Source organism: Cetorhinus maximus, chromosome 12, assembly GCF_964194155.1.
Source record: "Cetorhinus maximus chromosome 12, sCetMax3.hap1.1, whole genome shotgun sequence".
Lineage (NCBI taxonomy): Eukaryota > Metazoa > Chordata > Chondrichthyes > Lamniformes > Cetorhinidae > Cetorhinus > Cetorhinus maximus.
This window is the reverse complement of record NC_135890.1, coordinates 95,321,825-95,347,320: the sequence shown is the minus strand read 5'-3', so window position 1 is coordinate 95,347,320 and position 25,496 is coordinate 95,321,825. Positions and strand designations below refer to the sequence as shown.

Genomic DNA, 25,496 nt, shown 5'->3' with positions numbered 1-25,496 from the left:
TGGGTCCCCAAGTATGAATGTATGCCGCTTCTAGCTAGCATAAATGAGCCACATTACAAGCACGATGGTTTATCTTAAATTGGCTGTTAGTGTAGCTATTAGCAGGATTGTTCAGCAGGCACTGCCCAATCGCAGAATCACATCTAACAGTGGACGTTTTGTTCTGACGTTCTGCCTACCATATAATTGAGCACTTAGTGTATGAACTGCAATGCCAGGTACCTAGGTCGTACATCCCAGTGGCTGGCTGATCGAATTAAACGACGTGATCTTTTGGTTGTTCATAACAGGTAGAGTATAGACCGCGCTCAACCAACCATGTTTGCAAACCACAAAACGTCTGTTAGGTGCGACTCCACGATTGGGCATCACTTGCTAAACAATGCTGGAGTGTGCACCTGCTGAACAATCCTGAGTTTGCCAATAGCCACACTAACAACCAATTTAAGATAATCAGTTGAGCTCATAACGTGACTCATTTATGCTTGCTAGCAGCAACATACATTCAAATGCAGGTACCCATTCTCCTTGCAAACAAAAGGAATATGCTCAAGCCTTGCCTTGTGCCTTTTTTGAATTACCAGCGATTTTGAAGTACTAAGAGTTCCTTCTGCTTTCTCCATGGCAACGCCTCAACCAATGTCAAATTGTCAAACAATCAGCACCCTTTTCTATTGAAGTATAAAATATTGTGATTGTTTGAAATTTGACATTCTTGCACATTGCCCTGATGAGTGCAAGATGAAAAGTTTGGTAACACGTCTCTCTATTCAGCAATATCATTTCTTGATTTCTTCACCACATTTTAACAGCCTTGTTACAGAACTAGCCATTTCAAACCATGAAGTTCTGCACATTAAAGAAAATATTCTGTGATAAAGATTATTAATACATAGAGTAATCCTGTTATGTGTAGTAAGTCATGATGGTCAAAAGAGCTGCTAATTAGATTTTCGCTTTAGGGTACTGCGGCTCTTGCACAATTTTGTTTAAATAAAACTAACAAATCTGTGCCAGCTACAAGTTTAATGTTTTGAAAGATAAAAGTTACTATTGTACACACTGCACATAAATCCTCAATTTTTTCCCTCTCTAGATCAGGAGCATTGTTTCATTGAAATAGTGAAACAGATTTCAAGGTGTCAAACAGATTGGAAAACATCTGCTAAAATTTATAAACATCTGGAAGTCCACAAATGAAACTTAGTGCATTAAATTATCTGTATTTGAAATTAACATCTGAATGCGAGAAATATTTTACTCCTAAACTCCCAATACAGTATGATAACATTTCACTGACATCTCTATAGTAAATATCCAGATTGTTTTCTATTCTGCTCAGAATCACTTCCAAAACTATGGCTAGAATTTTATTGGGCCTTTGGCAATGGGTTGGGAGGTGGTAAAGTTTGCAAAATGGTGCCGGAAGGTGTCAGGGGGTGTGCCTGCCATCTTCCCTATGCCAAGCCATTTTGCCAACAGCAGGAATATTGGCAGACGTGTTGTCCACCCGAAGACCAACAGAGCCACTTCTGTAGCTAATTAAAGGCCACTTCCCTACTCCCTGTGGGGAGACCGCCCAGTAACACCTGGTGGCCTCTCAGTGGATTCTGGTTTAGAGGCCGGGGGTGGGGGGGGCCTGCTTTTGGAAACTCCATGGTTCACAGAGGGGCCCTGGGGCAGCAAAGGCTGTCCTACAGCAACAGCACAGCCTGTGCCTAACAACCACCAGCTGTCCTTTGATTGCTGGGGCTTACCTGCCTGTCTGGCTCTGGCACCCACAAACCCCAGTTACCCCTCTGAGGGTGCCCAGCAATTTGAGGTACCCTCTCCTTGCAGCTGCAGCCTTGTCACTGACCACCACGAGGAATTCTACTGAACTGTTGGCGAGCCTTCATACTTAATTGGGATGGCAGGCCCCCAGTTGATTGTTGCTGGGAATATGCCTCCCTGGGCCCTGTTGCCAGCCGAAGAGGGGTTGCTTCCCAATTTCAGCTCTGGCGGTGGGGCTTCAGCTTTCCAAGGAGAATTCTGGCCTATATTGTTGTAATATGTTGTAATAGACAATAAACAAGTCAACTGAAGTAGAAACTTTCCATTCAGTGTGCAGGATACTTGGGTATTTCCCATCCATCTGTCAGCTGTGGATTCTCATTTAGCAATGGCTGTCCGAGTTTGTCAAGGCAAAAGTTGGTGAAGTACTGAACGCTTCCCACAACCTGCATGAAAAAAAAGTTACAAAACTTTCCTAATATGTACTAATTGGCAAAAGACTAATGATCGCTTGTTTTGCTACTGGAGTAATTGTCACATTAAAGTTTAAAGAATTTACTGTACATTGACACTTTTTATATACACACTATACATACACACACGTGCAGAGTGTAGTAATCAAAAGGGACCTGTTCAAATCATTGGAAAAAAGCAAGTAATCTAACAATCATCGTTAAACAACTATTCTAAAGTAGCATACAGGAAATGTTCTGTGGCAGATACCAAATCTGATTATTTAAAACCTGGTGTACAAATTTGCTATCCTTTTATGATTGCTATATTTAAAAACTTAATTACCCTATTATGGAGGGCAAAAAATAATGAAAGTGCAAATAGAGACACCAGATTTTACCGTAATGTTTAATGAACATAGAAAATTTGATTTGTTTTGGACTATGAAAAATTGTGGATTGCACTAAAACTAGTGAAATATTATTATAAATTCTCTGGCTCAATTTCAGACAATTTCTACATTGTAGGAATTACACTGTACAGATTACACAGCAATAAGTATTAATACCAATATCAAAGTATAAAGGAAATTAATACTTATGGATTTAATTTTCTCTGTCAATATGGGTGCAATTAAGAAACAAGGTTGGAAACAGCATACTGAATAAAATAATCTGTGAAGTTTAATACAGTGCACCCAAGAATTAATATGCTAGTAAAAGAAGGTGGCTCAGTATGCAATACCATACTGTACTACCTGCAAAAATTTGTTTGCTGGAGGACCATTAAGATAGACATGGATTGGCTAACTTTATGATCAAAATTGGAAACCAATCTAAAAGAAACTGAGGCAGATGCAACACAATCATTTATTTCATTAAATACAAGTGCTGAAGAAGATCCAGTGTATAGTGCATTGACGTACCAATGCAGAAAGTCATGGGATAGGAGGGTATAAACTTCCCCCATCCACGATCCCAGCCAGACCATGTATAGAAAAATAGTGGCACAGCAAAGACTGGGTGTTTTCCCCATAGAGATAGCAGAAATCATCCAAGGGGATCATCTCAGAGCAATATTAACAGAAACTGGGAGCAGATGAGCTGTGGTCCCTTCAACTGTTAGGTAGTGCATAGTGCACAGAAAAATAGTTTAAAACATTGACATTGGGAATGTCAGTGTAATTATATCATATTGTAATGGGAGTAAAATATTTCTCAAATTTCGATGTTAATTTCCCAATGCAAATAGTTCAATGTATTACATAACTTTGTTTGTGGATTTCCCAATGTTTATAAATTTTAACAGATGTTTTCCAATCTGTTTGAAATCTATTTCACCACTTTATCAAAACTATTCAAAACAATTGCATTAAATTTAGCAGCTCACATAAACTAACTTTACATAGGTACGGGGATTAAGATCAGTTAAAACTGCAAACAAATGTATTTTGGATGACCTACCAAGACAAAAATGAAAAGATACAACAAAATAATTAATGGTAAAGTCTCTTAATTGTGCAAATGTCAGTTTTCAATAATTAAAATGAATTCAGAAGAGATGAGAGCAATAGAATGTTGGATTAAATAGACTGGAACCCAAATAAATATTTTGGCTGTACATGCGCTGCAGTATGTGCGTGATAAAAGACGAGGTAAATCATTCAATGATTAAGCATGGCAGAAATGTTGAAGGTGGTGTTGGGAAATGGTAGGTATGTTGAATTCTTTATATCATGCTTCACAAATGAAGACTAAAACTTCTTTGATATTGAAACTATTTTAGTTTAGATTCCAAAAGACTGGCATCCATGAGCTACCTACTGGCATTTAAACTACTAAGTATTCTTCCCTTATCCTGGTAGCAGACAAACAGGCCCAGTCTGTCACAAGGATAAAGAAGCCAGACTTAACCATGTAAATGCAGACAACCAACTCAAACTTGGTCTTCCAAAATAAAAAAATGTTACCAAAATAAGCTTATGTGCAACTTTGGATCTAGCCACCAGTTCAGAAGTCCATAATACAAGTAGAAATCAATGACTTTTATAGCAAAAAGAAACTCAAGAAATTAACTTTTAATGGTATTTTAACCAGATGGGACAGACCCTAGACTTCTCAAAGAAACAGGAGGGATTAGGTATGGTTGTGATCAACTTCTTTTTTTAAAAAGGAGTTCCACAAATATGAGACCTGCATGCAAGGATTGGAGGACACAATTTTATTCCAATATTGAAAAATAGTATGAAATACAAGCCAGCAAATTATGGATCAAGTTAGCCTGATTCTAGTAATGAGGAAAACAGCAACAGGAATCCAGGTATTTAATGCTGAGAGAGAATTCAGATGCAAGACTGGGCACAGAGCTAAGCACCATAAGAAAGTTACAAGCTTCAACAGCAATAGACAAAAGAAATTCCCCCTCCATCCCATAAGCGAAAGATTCCTGATATAGCAGTTAGTATTGTATTGCTTAACTCCTTAATTTAAAAAAACTGGCTCGCACCCAGTTAGCAACAATACTGAAAGTTTTAATTGAAGACTCAGGTGAGCAAATAAGGAAAGTAATAATTTCTAAATTTTGAGGACCATGGAGATAACCATGGCTGACCAATGTAGATGGACCTTTAGATACTCGAGTTTGGTTCAACTACCTTTGCTGTTCAGAGAAATGCTGTTGAATTTCCCCTCAGAAGATTAAATAATTTGAATATAATTCATGATCCATCTGATGCCTTGTCCAAGAGACTATTATTCAAATGAGTCATGAAAATGATTAACACACATTGTACAAAGTTCAATCCCATCCTCATTTGGTATTCATATGCATTTGCATATGAATGCAGTTTACTGGACAGCAAGTAGGGACAGGAATCTAGGTCGATTTGTCCTTACCTAACCCAACTGCCAACTGCATGGCCCCTGCAACCGCCCAAGCTGAGATCAGCTGACTTGGCTTGAGAACAAGGGTTGAACCTCAGTCTGCGTGGCTCAGAGATTTTGACTTCAGTTCTGTCCTAGTTTTTAATAATTCAAATAAATATTGATAGTTGGACTTCCCACTTACATGAAATGCTTCTTTTATTTTCTTTACTGTACTTGAAGTTTTCACTTTCAGGTGCTCTTCTAGCAGCACACTTGATGGCTGAAAAGAAATGTATGTACTTTTATTTACAGATTTGAAAAACAATTCTCTGAAAAAAGCTATATTTTCTCATTTTTATTCACCTGAGGTTTCACGTTAAATGATGTTTTTTCAGTGTCACTTTGCATTTCTTTTTCATATCTTTCAACTAAACCAGTGATGAAATCTTCAATTTCTTGGTGAAACTGTCTGAAATTAAATTGGTGCACAAATCAGAATGGCTGGTGTCAAACTGGAAAAACCGCAAAGGAAGAAGCAAAACTTAAAAAAAAAGATGCTTAAAACTGAAACTTACTTTGAAATACTGTTGTTCATAAACAAGATCTGAACCATTGGACCATCTGTTTTGGAGTCACTCACAACTATTTTACTGGCACAAATAAAGGTTAGAAGTTTAATGTAAACTTTCAAAACTTGAAGGATATGGAATCCAATCCAAATTTACATTTATGTTGAAAGTCAAACACAAACCACAAAACTAATTACTTTTTGCCCATGTAATCTTATTACATTGCATAAACATGTCAAGCTATTGGTTGAAGTTCTATAAGCTAAGATTTATTAACAGATTTTAAGTAATGGTGGTATTTAAAGCCAAGAAAAAATTAGAATATGCAACTGGCCAAATATTGCCACACAATCCATTTACATGTATGGAGATAACATTGTGTACATTAGAAAATATGACATGATCCTTTTGACTAAATGCAACTGTTGGTTTCTACATAATTACAGAAAACATTATGCAGTTATTATCTAGAGGTTTGTGTGAAATGTTAGGCTCTCAATATTCATGTTACCTTGGCTGGGTCAACAAGTTCAACTTCCTCTTCAGTTCTTGATGTTAACTGATGGTTAAGGGAAAGACCCTTATAATACTGACACAAAGCATTCAAGATCAAACTCTTAAGAACATTTTTCAAGAGTTCTGTGGGCAGAACTAACGCATTAAAATACACAGCTATTTCTGCACTACTCAACCCATCTTTCACTACACCCATATAATAATATTCTATTTACTAAATAATGACCAGAAACTATACTTAGTTGGTTTTTCTTCTCTAAACTTCAAATTTGAATCACCAAAGATCACACTGACACCTCACAGATTAAAGTAATAAAATGCTAGCCAACATCATACACATCATATAAAAACACAAAGTTTGCACCTTATCACCATGCATTTATAATAGTCTTTGAAATGGACAAAGATCCACATAATATTGCGGCATTAAAATAAACAAAATACTAGATTTAATTTTCCTAGATATTACTACACCTCTTCAGTTTTGGTTTTACACCAAAGCAAAATAAACAATACAACTGCATGTGCTGATAATATTTCCGAATTTACTAACTGGTGGGAGACTAGCTCAAGAACGTGGTCTCTCACACGCCTTCAGTTTGGCATACCGGAAATGTCGAGTGGAAAGCAAAAAGACTGGCTTACAACTTCAACTTAACTTCTAATCATCTTAAAATGTCAGCAGAACAATCCGCTAAATATTAGAATTTAACAAGTAGTTGGTATGATTATGTTGCGTCCAACTGTTTTTCTTGACTAGAGAACTTTGTGGAGCTTATAGTATATAACTCGGGTCCATAAACAAGGCAGATTGTGTTTCAAATCAAGACGTAAAGCGCATTAACACTATAATTGCAGCACCAATATGAAGCGGTTTTGATTTGCACTTAAGTTACAATCATTGTGTAAATGCACATTGAATCCGAATTACGGTCTGGACCAGTTTTACTCCGTCTGGTTAGTTCGGGTCTTCACACTCAATTTACACCCCTTTAATCAATCCTGTACACTGACACTAACATTGCAATGTGAATGTACCATTCCTTAATCCTTACTGCAATATTCATCAAAGTCTTGCAGTAATGCTAGACATTTAAGATTTTGCAACATTCAAAGAATTTATATTATTCATGGATTGACTTTAGGGGGGAGGCGCTAGCACTGGACTAGTAATCCAGACACAGGGTAATGCAGATGGTGGAGTTTGAATTCAATAAAAAAATCTGGAATTAAGTCTAATGATGACCATGAAACCATTGCTGATTGTTGTAAAATTTAGGGAAGGAAATCTGCCGTCCTTGGTCTGGCGTACATGTGACTCCAAACCCACAGCAATGTAGTTGACTCTTAAATGCCCTCTGAACAAGGGCAATTAGGGATGGGCAATAAGTGCTGGCCTAGCCAGCTACGCCTCGTATTAAAAAAATGGATAAATCAAAGGTAAAATGAATAAACTGTACAAAGACTGAAAAAGAAGTTGCAAGTTTCAAAGTACCAGAATTTACAGCCAGTTCTGCATGGACACATCCAGTGTCACAAATGTACTTCCGCCAAAATTTGTTCCAAACTTTAAACCTTTAAAAAGTAGCTTTAAACCACACAGCCACTCCTCCGGAAGGGGTAAAAAGAATCTCCCCCACCCCCATTTTTTTTCCAGGCCAGGAGGTTGCAGTGGTCGGATTCCTGAGGAAACTGATCTGAAGCTACAATGAGATGACTCGCAGGCCTGTGTTCCCGGCCTATCCAGTGAAACCAAACCAAGAAGCGAAACCAAAAACAAAAAAATCCATATTCTAAAAAAAAACCGGGTAACCGCGACCTGACAGAACCAGAGTGAACGCTTGCGGGCAGCGAGCGAACGCCGTTAAACTGCCGTTCTGCCTCGTCTCCTTTACGCGGTTTCTCCGACACGAGCCAATCGCTCCCGAGGCGCCCCGTTTGATTTTGCGAGGCTCATTTCCTATAAATGGAAGGATATTCTCCACCTTCAAGTAACCTACTCTCTCCTCACATTCCAGCAGCTTCTTCCTCATAGTTTCCACCTCGCCCGCATCATCCGAGTCGTTAAAGCGAAGGTGAGAAGGTTTTGAATCTTCAAACTCCTCGAACAATTCGCGATCCCCGAAATCTAAATCCACCCTCTCGGCGGCCATCTTGTCACTAAGCGGTAAGTGACGTCGGCCGGGTTAAAGGGCGGAGTTCAGAGTGCGAGCGATTGTGACCCTACCTGCTTCCATGGCGATAGAGGAAGCTGCTTGGCCTAAATCAATCAGCTCGAATTATTAACGACTGATTATTATTGCTGATAATATTAATGTAGCACTGGAGTCTCAATAAGTCGGAGAGCCGTGTTCATGAAGTTCTTGTGGACATGAAGACCAATTGTTTTGTGTAGCTGTCAACATGAAGAAAATGCTGGGAGGAGATTCTGGTAGACCTAGGCCACCTTGCTGATGAAGAGCCACGATATCGGAGACACTCGCTTTTCTCCTTCAGATGCTGATCAACCGGTTGCGCATTTGAAGACTTGCCTCTTTTTTTTTTATTTTGGAGTTACTTTCTGAATAGGAACTGGCTTCATTGTGAGATCTGAGTAATTCTGTTCCTCCAGGGGAAGTGGCAAACAGTGAACCATGGCATATTTTGAACGTTTTCCCGTGCGTTTACCAGAATGGAGTGTAGGTCTCAGGAAAATCAGATTTGTATTCTTGAGTCCTCCCAATTCAATTAAGGTGTGTCAAGATTTTCAGGTGGAGGTTAGTATTATTTAAAATAGTAAATTAGAGTTTTCATTATATAAAGTTCCAAAGTCTTACTGTTTTGGATGATAAAATGTAACTTCCTAATTCTTAAATACCATTTACGTTATAAACAGAGGAGGGTATGATGATAGCTGTAATTTAATGTATGTAATTACTATGAATTAATTTATTTGAATACATTAAAAACCAAAGTTTAAACTTTAGTGCATAGCGAAGGCTTCGAACAGCTATAGCATTAGGTTCAGCGTCCCTTTAGGTTATCAATTACAACTGAATACATGATAGCTATGCAGATATGAATCGTTGCTTGCATGCTTTGTTTAATTGAAATGTGAATCTAGTCATGAATACTCTCTAGTCAATGTTCATTTCTTTATTTTCTTTTGTGTGGTATATAGGGACACGAGAAAATGTCAATCTTATTTGGCATCAGACTTAATATCCAGGCTAAACAAAATTGTTTAAGAACTGCACAAGACTACTGGTCAAAACAAAATTAAGAGTTCAAAGGAAAAAAAGAAGTCTTGCATTTATACAGCACCTTTCACAATTCAGTGCTTTACAGCTAATGAAGTACCTTTTATTAAAGTGTCATCACTATTGTAACATAGCAAACACAGAAGCCAATTTACGCACAGCAAACTCCCTCAAACGGCAATGTGATAATGATCATATGACCTGTAGTTGAAAGATAAACATTGGCCAGTGGACCAGGGAGGACTTCCCTGCTCTTAGTATATTGTATGCCTACATGATAGGGCAGACAGGGCCTTGGTTTAATGTCTCTTCCAAAATATGACATCTCAGACAGTATACTTGGAGTATCAGCCTAGATCTGTGATTTTCAAAACTTTTTTTAGTTCTTAAATAGATTAGCAACCACGGCTCCAGCATCTAAATGATCATACTCATGATAACCTGTTTGCAGCCTTTAACACGGTAGCATCTAAATGATAATACTCATGATAGCCTGTTTGCAGCCTTTAACACAGCTGACCACACCATCCTCCTACAATGCCTCTACACTGTTGTCCAACTGGGTGTGATTGCAGTCACCTGGTTCCATTCTTACTTAATTGTAGACACAGTATTACTTGCAATGACACATGTTGGCTGATAATCAGAAAGCTACAAACTTACCTTGCTCGATTATTAAGTCTCATTGAGAACTCATTCAGTAAGAATGAGATATGGTGCATGGAAAAGTAACAGAAAAGAAAACAAAACAAGAAAGTCAATGTATTTTATGTCTAGTAATATATCTCGCATATTTTTAATTCCTCCATTCCTTCACTTTTAGGAAATCCTGACTCCTCTTTTCCTTGGTGCTGATGTTGTTGCAAAAACTGGCATCCGCAGTGAAAATCATCCAAGAATTCATGCAAAATTTGCAAAGAAAGGATTGGCAACTAAGCTCAGCTTTAGTTCAGGTACTATATTAATTCTGATTTGAATCTAGTAGAATCAATAGGGCTATTTGAAAGAGGTTGCAGATCTGTAGAAGGAAAACAAGTGTGACAACTCACTTTAGCTGTGTCTTCCATATACACAAGATAATTAAGTTTGATGAAGACCATTTAGCGCATCTTAGTTCATCAGTCCTGGTTTGTTCTTGCAGAATGACCCTAAAGGCCTCCCATTGCTTCTTATCCATTTGCTTCTTAAATAAGTCCATGGTATTCAACTCCACTTTTCTGTTTGGAAGTCCAATGTGTATAGTGATCATTCTTTGCAGGATGAAAAAACCTTGCTGATATCAAGTAATATCTGCTTTAACGAGTTTGAAATGATGTCTCTTTTGTCACAGAATCTTAATGGCACGGAAGGAGGCCATTTGGCCCATCATGTTTGCACTGGCTCTCCAAATGAGCATTAGGACCTAGTGCCATTGCCCTGCCTTTCCCCTGTATCCTTGTATTGTTTCTATTCAAGTAATCATCTAATGTCCTCTTGAATGCCTCGATTGAGCCTGCGCCCACCTCACTTCCAGGTAGTACATTCCAGACCTGAACCACTCGTGTGAAAAAGTTTTTTCTCATGTCACACTTGCTTCTTTTGCAAATCACTTTAAATCAGTGCCCTCTTGGTCTTAATCCTTTTACGAGTGGGAACAGCCTCTCCCTATCTACTCTGTCCAGCCCCCTCATGATTTTGAATATCTCAATCAAATCTCCTCTCAGCCTTCTTCTCTCCAAGGAGAACAGTCCCAACCTTTCCAATCTATCCTCATAGCAGAAGCTTCTTATCCCTGGAACCATTCTTGTAAACCTCTTCTGCACTCTCCAAAGTGTTCACATCCTTCCTATAATATGGTGCCCAGAACTGTACAGAATATTCCACCTGAGGTCTAACTAGTTCTTATATAAATTCAGCATAACCTCCTTGCTCTTGTATTTTATGCCCCTATTAATAAAGTCCAGGATGCTATATGCTTTATTAACTGCTCTCTCCACCTGTCCTGCCACCTTCAATGAGCTATGCACATATACACCTAAGCCTTTCTGCTCCTGCACCCCCTTCAAAATTTCACCCCTTATTTTATATTATTTGTCCATGTTCTTACTACAAAAATGCATCACCTCACACTTCTCCGCATTAAACTTCATCTGCCACCTATCTGCCCACCCCAACTTGTCTATGTCCTCTTGAAGCTCCACACCATCCTCCTCACAGTTCGAAACATTCCCAGTCTTTGTATCATTCCTAAACCTTGAAATTGTCCCCTGCACACTAAGATCTAGATCATTAATATATATCAGGAACAGCAAGGGTCTCAATACCGACCCTGGGGAACTCCACTACAAACTTTCCTTCAGCCCAAAAAATATCCATTGACCATTACTCTCTGCTTCCTATTGTTCAGCCAATTTTGTATCCATGTTGCTACTGTCCCTTTTATTCCATGAGCAATAACTTTTCTCACATCGGATGTGTGGTGTCAAATGCCTTTTCAAAGTCTATACGTCACATCAACAGCATTACCCTCATTGACCTTTTCTGTTACCTCTTCAAAAAACTCCAGCAAGTTAGATAAATGCGATTTCCCCTTTAGAAATCAATGCTGGCTCTTCCTTATCACCCCTTTTTTTCATGTGGCTACCAATTCTATCCCGAATAATTGTTTCTAGAATCTTGCCCACCACTGAAGTTAAATTGATCGGTCTACAATTGCTGGGCTTATCCTTGCAACCTTTTTTGAACAAGGGCATAATGTTTGCAATTCTCCAGTCCTCTGGCAACACTTCTGAGTCTAGGGAAGACTGAAAGATGATGTCCTCCTCACACACCTTTTATTTAAAATAATTTATTAGATTTATCTTGCATACTTCAATAAGATGCCTCTTTTCAAGTTTGAAACATTGAAGTTTCTCCAGTCTGTTTTCATAATTCAGACCCCGGATAGTAGGGATCAGCTACATGGCTCTTCTCTGCCCTATTTCCAGGGCTTAAATGCCTCGATTTGTTTTGATGACCGGAACCAGACACAGTACTCAAGTTGTGGTTTAACCAGAGTGCTATACAGTTTTCTCATGACTTCCTTTGACTTGCAATCAACTATTCCATGACTAATTTTACCTCTTTTATACATATCATTTCCCCTGCTGGCTTTAGCTTTTTCTGTGACTTCCCCACTTCTGATGATGGCCTCTGCTGCAACCTCCTTTGCTGCCCTTGACATCTGCAGATTGTCAACGAAGTTGATTGCAGCCTCCTCTCAGATTAGCTCTTCTCCATTTCTCTTTCTCTCATATTTATGATTTCTGAAAATATTTTTTTGCAGAATTTCGATTTGAAGGACTGAAGATACCAACTGTTGTGAACAATTTGTGGTTTTATAGCATTCAGGGACTGTTTCGAGTTGCTTTCGAGATGTACACAAAAGAGCAACAGTTAGAAGTCCTTGTTGTACTTCAGGTACCATTAACATTTGAAATAAATGTCAATTGTAAAACATTTTTCAGCTATTGTTTAGATCACAGCTATAAATCATTATTTGGCATTATTTTAGTTCTTCATGTAACGTAACTTTAAAAATTGTAAAGCGCTATAGCTTTGTATTACAACATACACATTAATAAAGCAAATAATGAAGTAATTATCATTTTAAGTTGCATTACTCAACTTTTTGAGATCTATTAATTAAAATATCAGTTACAAATGTGTTCAGTTGCAGCGAGAGAGTACAATGAGGACCAGACTGGAGGATTGAGTTTTTTAGACCAATGAATGATATATGCCTTGACAAACTGCTGAATTCCTTACTGCAACTGTATTGATGACGGAAATGTTAAGTCATGTTTTGCAAAAAAGTAATGCAATTCTGTTTTCAATCAAACTATGTGGCTGTCTAATACTTTGGGCTACCATAACTTTCTTTTTCTTGTGATAGGATTTGTGGAAAGCGAGAATAAATGACCCCATTCTGAATGAAAAATATGATGTTAAGATTCTGCAAAACTTCCCTAAAGAAGAATTGCTTGAAAATTGCATTCCTGAAATGAAGAACCACAAAAGTTCCAACGTATTACATTCAAGCATTCAAGGTGCTAATTTGGTATCTGATGTTAATGTATATCAGGAAGCTGCTTCACCCTTCGATCCTACTTGCAACAGTATTTTTAATCAGGATGACCATAACTATTGTGTACAAGAGGAAAGAATTTTACAACAAACTGAAGAACTTTGTGCAGATAACTCATCATATGTGGAGGTTTTGGGTTATGATTCTTTATCTATCAAGTTTAGGTCAGTTTATCAGGCTTTTAAAATGTTACCTTTGCAAATACAAAAGGAACACAAGAAAGCAATTACACTGTTACTTGATTTTGTAGAACTCCTAATAAGTGAAAACATATCTGCACAGAAGTTGGCTGATATGATGCTGCAACTTCTGACTCATCTTCAAGACTTCATTATCAAAACAGAAACCACTGAAACAGGGGTTAATTCTATTTATTGTAGTCACATGCTTTATACTGTAAGTAATTGGTTGGGTCATCAGTTTTATTCTGCGAATGCCTCTATCAGCAGACAAGTAGAAGAGTTTAAAACAACTCACATCGACAGAATCACAGACTTACCACCTGCTGAGGAATTGGTAGACAAACTATTTCCTGAAGCAATGAAGGTTTTGCTGTTAAGCTGGATGGGGCTTGATGATAATTCTGCCTTGTGGAAACGTCAAAGTGAATATCCTATAGTGCTGCTTATATTAGAGTTTGCCAATCATAATCTAATCACTGGTGTAGCTCATGTTTTGTATTCTAGTTTGATATGTAAATAAGTTTTTAGGTAGGCGTTTGGATAGTATTTAAACTAGATGTCACTGCTTCAATTTAGGTATCTTTTGAAGAAGTTGAATAATCTTGAACAGTAAAAAGTCATTTTAGAAGTCTACACAGACATTTGGAGATGTTATTTCATTAAAATTTAATTACCATATCCTTGGTTTGTTGTCAGGAATGGTTTGGGGTGGGGGCAACTTGAACAATAGACTAAGAATGAGAAACGCAAAATACTGTAGATGCTGGACGTTTGAAACAAAGACAAATGTTGCAAACACACGACAGGTCCGCATCAGTGAAGGGAAGACAAGTTTATATTTTGGATCTGGACCTTGTTTATGTTTTGGACTGTTAAGAATGATTTGGATACTAAACTGTGGATCCATTAATCTACTAGGATTGTCTGAAAAGAGACCCATATCCATGAATTGCATCTTAAATTGTCATCTTACGTTTACATATTATTTGTCTTTCACACTAATATTAAAAAAGTACAATAATAGTATGTATCCCTCTTGATCATAAGCCATCTCAATTTCTCTGCTCCTCTCACTCACTCTAACCTGCCTCCCTCCAAACTTGCTGCACTCTTGTTCTCCATTCCTAACATTTTAATCAAATCTGTTGTCTGGCAAACCAACCTCTACCTTGTTGAGCCAAACACCAACACTTTCTCTTAGTTCCCCAGATATTGCCCCACTACGGAATATCAAGACATTGCACCAGGGCTTCCAACCAGATAATCCTCCAGTCCCAAAAAGGCTGCCTCTATCTCCTTCCCAAGATCCACAAACATGACTGCCGTGGTAGACCTATAATTTTAGCCTGTTCCTACCCCACTGTACTGACTTCTTTCTAGTCTCTTATTAAGTCCGCTGCCTTGACTACATTTTCTCACACCTTGCTTCCATTCCATTTCCCTAGTTTCTCCATTTCATCTCTTCTGATGATGTAACCTTCCATACCAGCACTTCTGATGTCTTCCTTTTTCAACTAAGGATTCCCCACTGTGATTGACATGGCTCTTGAACATGTTTGTCCCATTTCCCACTTTTCTGCTTTCACTCTTTCCCCTCCCTCTCAGACCCATGATAGGATTATGCTTGTCCTCACCTTCCACCCATCACCCGCTGTCATTTCTGCCATCTTCAGCAACACCAAACAGAACTTCCCCTCTCCTATCAGCATTCCAAAGGAAACATTCCCTCTACAACACCTTGATTCACTCTTCAATCACCTTCAACAATCTCTCCCCTTCTCATAGCACCTTTCCATGCAAATGCAGGAGATGCATACCTGCTCTTTTACCTCCTCTATCACCATCCAAGGCCCCAAACACTCCATCCAGGTGAAACAGCGATTTACATGCACCCAATTTAATTTATGATATTCATGCACAATAGTCTGCTCTTATGTTGGAGAGACCAAATGCAGATTGGGTGACCGCTTTGTAGAACACCTCCATTTAGTCTGCAAGCTTGAGGCTGAGCTGTTGGTCACCTATCATTTTAATTCTCCACTTTGCTCTCTGTCCTTGGCTTCTTGCATTGTTCAGTGAAGATCAACACGAGCTTGGGGGACAGCATTTCATCTGGGCATGTTATAGACTTCTGGATTTGACATTGAGTTCAACAACATCAGACCGTAACCTCTGCCCCCATTTTGTTTCCTTTTTCTTTGCAGGCTTTGGTTTTATAGTCCTGTTTTTTTGCCCCTTTCAGGGACAGCTAATCAATTTCTGCTATTCACACCTCCTCTGGGCACATCTTGTTTGTCCCATTACCGCTCCATTGGCCTTGTACTGCCAACCCATGTCATTTAATCTCTTCTGTCTTTCACCTTATCACAGACCTTCTCTTTTACTCTTTTTTAAACCCCTCCCCCTTTCACTTGCATAAAATCTCAACCTTAAAACTATTTGTAACATTTCCCAGTTCTGATGAAATGTCACCAACCTGAAATGTTAACTCTGTTTCTCTCTTCACAGATGCCTGACCTGCTGAGTACTTCCAACATTTTCTATTTTTAATTGATTTCCAGCATCTGCAGTATTTTGCTCTTGTAAGGGTTACACTGGAATGCCCAAGGTCACCAAAAAAAGAATTATCATAAGTGATGCTTATATACCACTGTGAGAAACATATGGTTCAATCAAACTAAAAGCCAAAAAAAGTTTGAAACAAAAGCAAAAGGAACCTTCTCAATTAAATTCTAACACAATTGTCTAGGAAACACTCTATACCTTATGGTATTGAAGGCATCAAGCATACTGGTATATCAAGCCATTGCACCAGAGCTTCCAACCAAATAATCCTCCACCCCCAAAAAGGCCACTTATCTCAAGATCCACAAACAGGTCTGCCCTGGTAGACCTATCATTTTAGCTTGTTTCTACCCCACTGTACTGACTTTTTTCTATCTCGTCTCTTAAGTCCACTGACTCCCACAGCCGCCTCTCTCCAGGTTCACCCAGGCACAGATAAGGGCACAGAAGAGAGGCAGGCAACTAGGAGTAACTCACCCATCCTGGACCTACAAATTGCTATTTTTGCCAGGCTCAAAAGCGCTCCATCAATTGTAGCACCCATATCACAAGTCAGTAATCTTACAGATCTGCATAGTTCAGTTTTACTCACTGTCTTTTAACATCTTTGCTGTTAGTGAAGCTCCATGCTGTTTTTAATGCTCTTACATTATCTGTAGTTTCTAAATAATGTAAATGTTATATGAACATACGATGAGCAGGTAAGCTAGATAACAGGGAAAAGCAGAGGAATCTCTCAGATGTCTTCAGACACGAAAGACGAGTCTCCTTTTGCTTAACCACACTCACATATTGTTCTCCTGCAATTAACTTTAGTCATTCTGGTTGTTTGTGTACAACCACTTGAAAGGAAAAACTAGCTATCCTCCTGCCATCTACTATTTTTAGAAACAAAACTACTCAGATGTTCTTCGTATAACTTCTTTCTTATACAGACATATTTTGGTTCATTGTTCTCCCTCCCTATGTCATGGAAGTATCACTGACTCCAGGAGCAGCTTTGGTTTCTGTTGAGAATTAGTGCTTTGAATATTGTGGAGACAATCTGCAGGCATTCAACACTTGTAAGGGCTACTGGGTGTTTCAGTATTTAATTTTCAAAGGACCATTTCAAGAAACAATTCAGTTGGTTTCTTTCCACCACAAATTCAACCCTCTATGCAGGTTATTTTTATGCTATTGATTTTGTGGGCATGTAGTACCATGGATGACAGCAGTCCTGCAATATCTCACCAATCATTGTAAGCCTGGACTTGTATCTATAACTACTGAATAGCAATGATGCACTGAATGTGCACCAATAATAGGTAAATAGATGCGCCAATGTTGGTACAGTCTTTCTCACCATGAATCTTATCCAGTATGTTCATTCTTCCTGCTTTCCCACCCATCTTTGAATGATTCCTTAGATCTTATTTTAGAATCACAGATATTGCAGGAATTGTAGACTGCAATAGCTCTCAAGCATGTCAAAGCATTGTTAGCCATCATTTGCACTGTCAGTAGTGGCATCTTTCAGATAAGATATTAAACCGAGGCTCTGCCTGTTCTCTCAGCTGGAGATAAAAGATCCCATTCAACTATTCTGAACAGCAAGGAAGCTATCCCCATTGTCTTGCCTATTCATCCCTCAAATATCACTAAAGATTATCTGATCATTTTGACATGGCTCTCTCAAACAGCATATTTTGCAGAAATTGACAGGCCCAATTTCATACAAGGGTGACAAAGCTCCCAAAGTGCTTTGTTGGGTATAAATTGCTTTGGGAAATGCAGAGGTCAGGAAAGGTGCTATACAAATGGAAATTTTTCTTACCATTTTTTCCCTCATTTGCTGAAGGTCTGGCAGGGGGATTGCTGTAAGGATGGAAACTATAACATTAACTCCCAAATATGTTAGCCTAGACTGTGACTTTTGGCAGGCTATTCTATAACTAACATTTATATAACATCCTAAGATGCTTTACAGAAGGCAAAAAAGTCTGAAGAAATACTGAGCCATGGTTCAATTGTTAGGGATGTCTGAAAGCTTGGTCAAAATGATGAGACTGAGAAGTGGGTAGGAAAGGATAACCTCTTAACTTGCATACAACATATCTGTTGGTGATAGAATTCTGGTCATGGTCACAGAGCATTCCTGATCTCATTAAATTAGTGCCTGTTTTGAAAATCATCCATTTATTGTCCAGAAAGCTTGATAATGAACAGTGCACTATAAAGTGCTTTTCAGCACTGGAATAAGTACTTACATACAAACTAAATCCTAATTTACAACTACACATTCATCATTTGCATTTCAAAAGATGAAAATAACTGTACAAGTTTTAGTACAAAAGCAATCACATAATACAGCAACATGAAGTATTACAACAAAATATGAATGACATTGGGCTGTTTGAATCCAGTCTGCGTACATCACTTCAAACACATAAAAAGAAAAAAAGATATGATAGAACTTCCTTTTCCTAGTTGCAAAACATTGCCATCAACTCTTTCTTCAATGAAGTCCCAATGTTTAGGAAGAGTAACTATCACAGTATGATTGTTGATACACCCAGTTATCTTTACAATCAAAACCTTTTTAATAAATTATTTTGCATTGCAACAACCATGCAAGCTAGATTGCTAGCTTTTTCAGTAAATGGGAAAGTGAAAGTCAAGATGAAGCTTTAAATCTCCAACATGGACGAAGACGATATAAAAAAAATCACGTGCTTAAGCACAAGTACAATGTTTGTTCTTAAATTGCGTCCATTCCTCTCATCGAAGAGGAGAAACCCAGGCCCATGCCTCTTTGTGTGTGCGTTTGTGATCGTGCCATCTCATACTGAGCATCCAAGTTCCTGAATACTTCTTCCTGCTGCTTTAGAGTTTTGAAACTTTCATCAGGATTTGGTATTGGGGTTCCTATCTCTTCCTCATCCTTCAAAATAAAATAATTACAATAAAATAACACATCCAGACAATTCAGGCCTCTCAATGTGTTTTGACAGTTACAAGTTGTGTAACACAAGGCAGACTTACCTTCAGATTGCTACAACATTTTTCAGCTGATGACACTGTGGGCCACAGACCTTTTCATGGGCATTTTTTAATATTGGTTCACAATAACTTAGGAAGGAAGGATAGGCCACACAGCCCATCAAGCCTGCTCTGTCATTCACCAAGACTGTAGCTGACCTCCTACCTCAACTGCACTTTCCCATCCTATCTACATATCCCTAGATCTCCTTGGTGTCCAAAAATTTATTGGTCTTGTTCCTGAATAAAATTAACAACTGAGCATGCAGTCCTCTAGTGTAGAGAATTTCAAAGATTTTCAACTCTCTGAATGAAGATACTTCTCATCTCAGCCCTAAATGATCAACCTCTAGTTCTGGACACTCCAGCCAAGGAAAACAGCCTCTCAGTATCCACACTATCAAGCCCACCAAGAATTTTATACGGCCCAATGAGAACACCACTCATTATTCTAAACTTCGGAGAATATGGGCCCATTCTACTCAAATATGACAACCCAGCCCATCAAGGAAGGATAGGCCACATAGCCCATCAAGCCTGCTCTGTCATTCACTAAGACTGTAGCTGACCTCCTACCTCAACTGCACTTTCCCATCCTCTCTACATATCCCTAGATCTCCTTGGTGTTCAAAAATTTATTGGTCTTGTTCCTGAATAAAATTAACAACTGAGCATGCAGTCCTCCGTTGGTTTACAGTATGCCCACTTAGGACATGTTCAACTGTTACTTCTTTCTCATTCTTCAATATCTAGCTGACTAGGTGAAAAGCCAGTCGTGATAAGCTGTATAAAATGCCAACTGTTACTGCAAACTGCAGAACACTGCAACATTCAGAAGAGGATCACAGTTGGTTTCTTTCAAATAGTTTAAAATATATTACTCAAGGAAATTTAAAACTATAGGAACTAGCTGTAGAATCTGCATTCACATTCCATCGAACTTGCAGAAATTGGTCTCAAGGTTTCAGGCAACAGCTTTAGCCATCCACTGCCGGGTCTGGCTTTGAAGTGGAGTAGTTCACTGCCAATTAATGACAGTCATTCAGGATGATCCTTGATTGAAGGAATATAAAAATTGTATTGTTTTGGCTCTTCAATAAAGTATAAATGTGAATTTTAAGAGACTTTCCTTCTACAGGTGAGTTTTCCATTTGAACACCAGGATCCCATATTAAGTGTTGTACAATGGATGGAAGAGGCAGGAAGCTGCATCACCTTGAACAACAACTTAAAAGTCTCTAGGCATTTCGCTGGAGCATTATGAAACAAAATATGACACTGAGATGCATAAGGAGGTAAGATGATCAAAAGCTTAGTCAAAGATGTAGGTTTTAAGGAGTGTCTTAAAAGGAGGAAAGCGAGGTAGAGGCGCATAAGGAAGGAATTCCAGAGTTTATGGCTTAGGCAACTGAATGCGCAGCCATCAATGTGAAGCGATTTAAAGTCAGGGATGCTCAAGAGGCCAGGATTAGATTAGTGTAGGCATCACGAAGGGCTGTAGGAAATTATAGAGATAGGGAAGGACGAGGACATGCGAGGGATTTGAAAACAAGATATGAGAATTGTAAAATTAAGATGTTGATTGACCAGGAGCTAACACAGGCTAGTGAGCACAGGGGTGGTAGCTGAACATGGCATGGTGCAAGACATGGGCAGCAGAATTTTAGGGACAGTAGAATTTTGGTGACCAGCCAGGAATGCGTTGGAATAGTCAAGCCCAGAGGTAACAAAGGCACAAATGCGGTTTCAGCAACAAATGAGCTGAGACAGGGCTGAAGTTGAGCAACAATACAGAGGTGGAAATGGGTGATCTTAGTAATGTTGCAAATATGGGCTTGGAAGCTCATCTTGGGGTCAAATATGATACCAAAGGTTGCGAACAGATTCTACAGTTAGTTCGTATAATTTTAAATTCCCTCGAGTAATATATTTTAAACTATTTAAAAGAAACCAACTGTGATTCTCTTGAGTGTTGCACTATTCTGTCGTTTGCAGTAACAGTTGGCATTATCGTCTTAAAGAGTTTTGCGAGGGAGAATAATGGCTTTGGTACCTAGGGAACAGAGTTTGGAGCAGCACCAAAAACAAAGGTTTCTTCCTGATATTTAATTGGAGAAGATTACTGCTCATTCAGTCCTCAAAGTTGAATAAGCAATCTGATAATTTAGCAACATGGAGGAGTCAAGAGAGGTCATGGCAAGGTACAACTGGGTGTTGTCAGCACACATGTGAAAACTAATGCTGTACTTTTACTGTTCAAATGATGCCCCCAAGGGGCAGCATGTATTTGAGAATTAGGATGGGGTCAAGCATAGATCCTTGGATGGGGGGGTGGGGGGGGTAATCGTGGAGGAGCAGGAAGAGAAGCCACTGCAAATGATACTCTGGATACATTGGGAATGGAACTAAGTGAGAACCACCCCACCCAGATGTATAACAGCGAAGAGGCATTGGAGGAGGATGGTGTAGTCAACCATGTCAAAAGTGACAGATGGGTCAAGAAGGATGAGGAGGGATGGTTTCCCTTCGTGAAGGTCAAGAAGGATGAGGAGAGATGGTTTCCCTTCGTGAGTCACATAAGATGTAACTTATGACATTGATAACAGCCATTTCAGTACAGTGGCAGGGGTGGAGACCTGTTCCAGAAAAGATGAATAGATATGGAAGGTGGCAACGGACTCGAGGACTTTGGAATACAATTTAACTAAGAGGTAAGTCCAATCCCTTTTTGCCCACCAAGGTGTAGAATTTCTTCCCACAGCCACTTGGTTCAAGTGATATTTATCATAAGTGGCTGCAATGCTCAAATAGCTTTAACTCAAAAACCATCCACTGTAGCAGATATACATTATTTCATTCTAACAGCATTAATGTTTTCCAGGAATCAACTTGCTATTTTATTTTGTTCTCATCAGTGACATTTTTAAAAATTCACAAAAGAAAAATGATGTTCTACTGTTACTGTTCTTAACACAACTCACCTTGATGCCCATTAATTTTCGGAATTTAACATTTTGGTCCTTGTTACCAAAATTTAGCTTTTCCCATAATTCTGCAGTCTGTGACTTATCCTTGAATAGAACAGAAGAGACATGTGAAAATCCACTACAGGTACATAAAACTGACTTGGAGAAAGATAAACACAAGTCAACAATTTAAAATCTTACAGAAAGAAAGACTAAGAAGGATAGGTCATTAGATAGAAAAATAGTAAAATTAAATAGATAACTAGATCATCTTGGTGCTGCTTACAATTAATTTGTGGTCAGGAGTGTTGTTCTTGAGGTTTACCATGATACTGTAGCAGCCTAAAACAAACTGCAGTTTGCTTTGTGCTGTAATACAGCAAATCTGCTGGTGCAATTTATCACAACTGACACAAAGTCAAACTAATTTACACTTTCATATAGATTCTTGATATTTGTAATACTATTAATCTGCCACCATATAATATTTTTAGCAAAAAACTTTGCTCTTCCTGTCTTAACACCATTTCCTAGTTTTTTTTACATTAGAATTATTTTGTTTGATTTCTCATAGGAGATTTGCACTATCTGGTTAAAATAAAAGTAATTTATTTAATGGAATATTTGTTCTGCATCCCAAAACCTTCCTGTAGAACCAGTGATATTCACAGAACATGAAGGGACTATTCAGAGCCTACTGTGTCTGTACTAGTTAAGTTTAACACTAATCTTAATTGTTGAGTTATCTACTCATATATTTGCATCATTCTCCATTTCAAATATTTATCCAACTTTCCCTTAAAAACAAAGGGAAGCAGAGCATTCCATACTCTCTTTGTAAATAAATTTCTCCTAAGCCCTCTCCTTACTCTTGATCATTTTAAATTGCTAATTTTGAAATGTGCCAGAGAATTGGATTTGTTTATACATGGGCATAATTTCAGAGTTTGCAGGTAACACAGAACTTAGAAATGTAAGCCATCGGTGAGGAAGACAGTGACAAACTCATGGAGGACAGAGACAGACTGGCCAAATGACCAGACATAAGGCAGGTATGATTAAATGCAGAGAAACATGAAGTACCTCATTTTGACAGGTACACTGAGGAGAGGTAATATAAACTAACAGAGGGACCTGGGATGCATGTGAATAAATCTTTAAAGATGGCAGCACCGTTTAAAAAGCATAGGCTTTATAAACAGAGCATGAAGCAAGCTAAACATTTATAAATCACTGGATCACATTTCTGGACATCACACTTGTCAACCACATGGCTGTGGGTCTGGAATCACATGTAGGCCAGACAAAGACAGCAGATTTCCTTCCCTAAAGGGGATTAGTGAACCAGATGGGTTTTTACAACTATCAACATCTTCAGACTTTTAATTCCAGATTTTTATTGAATTCAAATTTCACCCGCTGCCGTGGTGGGATTCGAACCCGGGTCCCCAAAGCATTACGCTCGGTCTCTGGAATACCGGTCCAGTGGCAATACCACTATGCCACTGCCTCCCTCCTTGTGGGACTTTAATTACATGGAGACTGAAGAAGCAGGTATTGCTGTTCCTAGAACAGAAAAGGTTAACAGGAGATTTCAAAGTGTTCAAAATCGTGAAGATTTTTGATAGAGTAAATAGGAATAAACTTTCCAGGGGCAGAAAGGTTGGCAACCGGAAGACAATTTTAAGGTGACTGGGAAAAGAACCCAATGTGACATGAGAATTTTATTTTAAAAATTGTAGTCAAATGTAACGACCTGGAATTCACTGCCTGGAAGAGAGTCAGAAACCAGTTCAGTAACATTTGAAAGGAAATTTTTATAAATACTCAAAGGGAAAAATTTTGCAGGGATATGGGGAAGGGGCTGGGGAATGGGATTAAATGGATGGCTCTTTCAAAGAGCCTGTTCAGACTCAATGGGCCAAATCACCACCTTCTGTGCTGTGTCATCCTATAATTTTTATAACCCCTCATCACTGACTCCCAACCAAAAGAAAGTCTTTCTCTGTTCATGATCAAAACTTCATAATTTTAAAAACCTCTATTTATTCTCCTCTTGGTCTCTCGCTCTGCTAGAAATAGTCTAATATCTCATTTTACCTCGTAACGACAATTTCCCACCCCTCATATCATTCCAGTGAGTCTATGGCTATAATAGCCTATTTTAGAGCATCCAAAACTGCATATGGATTCCAGCTAAGATTTGATCAATCTTTTAGATATTTAAAGTGTTACCCAGTGCCAAAATTGAACCTGTATTGTAAATGTAGGTCGTTTTCATATTCTAATACAACTGAATTCATTGGAGTTCCACCTAAAATGATGTGCCAACCTGACTGTACTCACCATGAACAGTACCCAAAAGTAAACCATTGTTGATTAATTGATGGGTTAAGGTTGCTCGAACTGCACCTGAGCCCTGAATAAAAGAAATTTTTTTTTAAAAAAAGGTGGCTACCTTTATAGAGTGCCAAATAGCACCTGGTACGGAACCCCTCCCATCCCAGATGAGAAACAACATATACCTAGAGCTGAATTCTCCCACAAAAGAATTCTGCTACCATAACCCGATATCACAGCAACCTGAACATGAATTAGCATATGCACCTCTCACCTAATGAGTAGAATTATGGCATCTAGTCCAGTAATTGACCATTCTCTTTACACGTCTGCCTTAAATCTCCTACTTCCTCACCAACTATCCTTGTGCTTCTCACTTCTCCATCTTTCTTTCATGGTCCAATTATCTCCTCACCCTCCAACCCTACTTAACTTGAACAGTACACTTCGTTTTAACTCCCCATTAGGTCAACAAGTGTTTTGTATGTATTTAGATTTACTGCTTTAACTCTTGGACTCTGTGCCTCATTTATAAAACCCACTGGCTCTTTCATAGAATTTCATAGCTGAACCTCACAATGTCTCATTTCTTCTTTTTTTCACCCCAAATTATCACCTTATACTTATTCCATATCTGCCACCTGCCTGTTCATTTTGCTGACAGGTCTATTATCTTTCTTAAATTATTTAGATCCTGTTTCATGATCAAACTTTCTACCTGATGTTAGCAAATTTTGAGATTGTCTTCCCTACACCCAAGTCCAAGTCATCTACTTTTGCCAAGAATAAACGTGAAATAAACACACACCCATTGGTTACACCACTTCCAACCCTTTTCCAGTCCAAGTAACAATAAATTATCCTCAGTTTCTTTTCTGTCAACCAACTTCCTAACCATGCTGC

The 25,496-nt window shown here is 38.5% G+C and overlaps 3 protein-coding genes across 3 annotated transcripts in view; 1 reads left to right on the top strand and 2 right to left on the bottom strand.

Annotated features, from left to right (window-relative positions):
* Positions 1-8,367, bottom strand: part of zcchc8 (zinc finger, CCHC domain containing 8) — a 33,767-nt gene extending 25,400 nt beyond the window's left edge. Inside the window, exons 1-6 of the mRNA XM_078554129.1 lie at positions 8,154-8,367; positions 6,171-6,213; positions 5,666-5,740; positions 5,454-5,559; positions 5,293-5,370; positions 2,116-2,219 (exon numbers count right to left, since the gene is read on the bottom strand). Of these exons, the coding sequence (XP_078410255.1) occupies positions 2,116-2,219; positions 5,293-5,370; positions 5,454-5,559; positions 5,666-5,740; positions 6,171-6,213; positions 8,154-8,328 (581 nt within the window). The 5' untranslated portion in view covers positions 8,329-8,367. The remainder of the gene's footprint in view (positions 1-2,115; positions 2,220-5,292; positions 5,371-5,453; positions 5,560-5,665; positions 5,741-6,170; positions 6,214-8,153) is intronic.
* A 254-nt stretch (positions 8,368-8,621) lies between these two features.
* On the top strand, positions 8,622-14,334 carry LOC144687705 (uncharacterized). The gene is made up of 5 exons (XM_078554131.1): positions 8,622-8,651; positions 8,682-8,931; positions 10,238-10,367; positions 12,719-12,852; positions 13,328-14,334. Exons 2-5 carry the CDS (start codon positions 8,809-8,811, stop codon positions 14,219-14,221), a joined length of 1,281 nt encoding a protein of 426 aa, XP_078410257.1. The 5' UTR covers positions 8,622-8,651; positions 8,682-8,808; the 3' UTR covers positions 14,222-14,334.
* A 4,093-nt stretch (positions 14,335-18,427) lies between these two features.
* rsrc2 (arginine/serine-rich coiled-coil 2) overlaps positions 18,428-25,496 on the bottom strand; it is a 33,289-nt gene continuing 26,220 nt past the window's right edge. Inside the window, exons 10-11 of the mRNA XM_078554128.1 lie at positions 22,269-22,358; positions 18,428-19,189 (exon numbers count right to left, since the gene is read on the bottom strand). Coding sequence (XP_078410254.1) covers positions 19,007-19,189; positions 22,269-22,358 — 273 coding nt within the window. The 3' untranslated portion in view covers positions 18,428-19,006. The remainder of the gene's footprint in view (positions 19,190-22,268; positions 22,359-25,496) is intronic.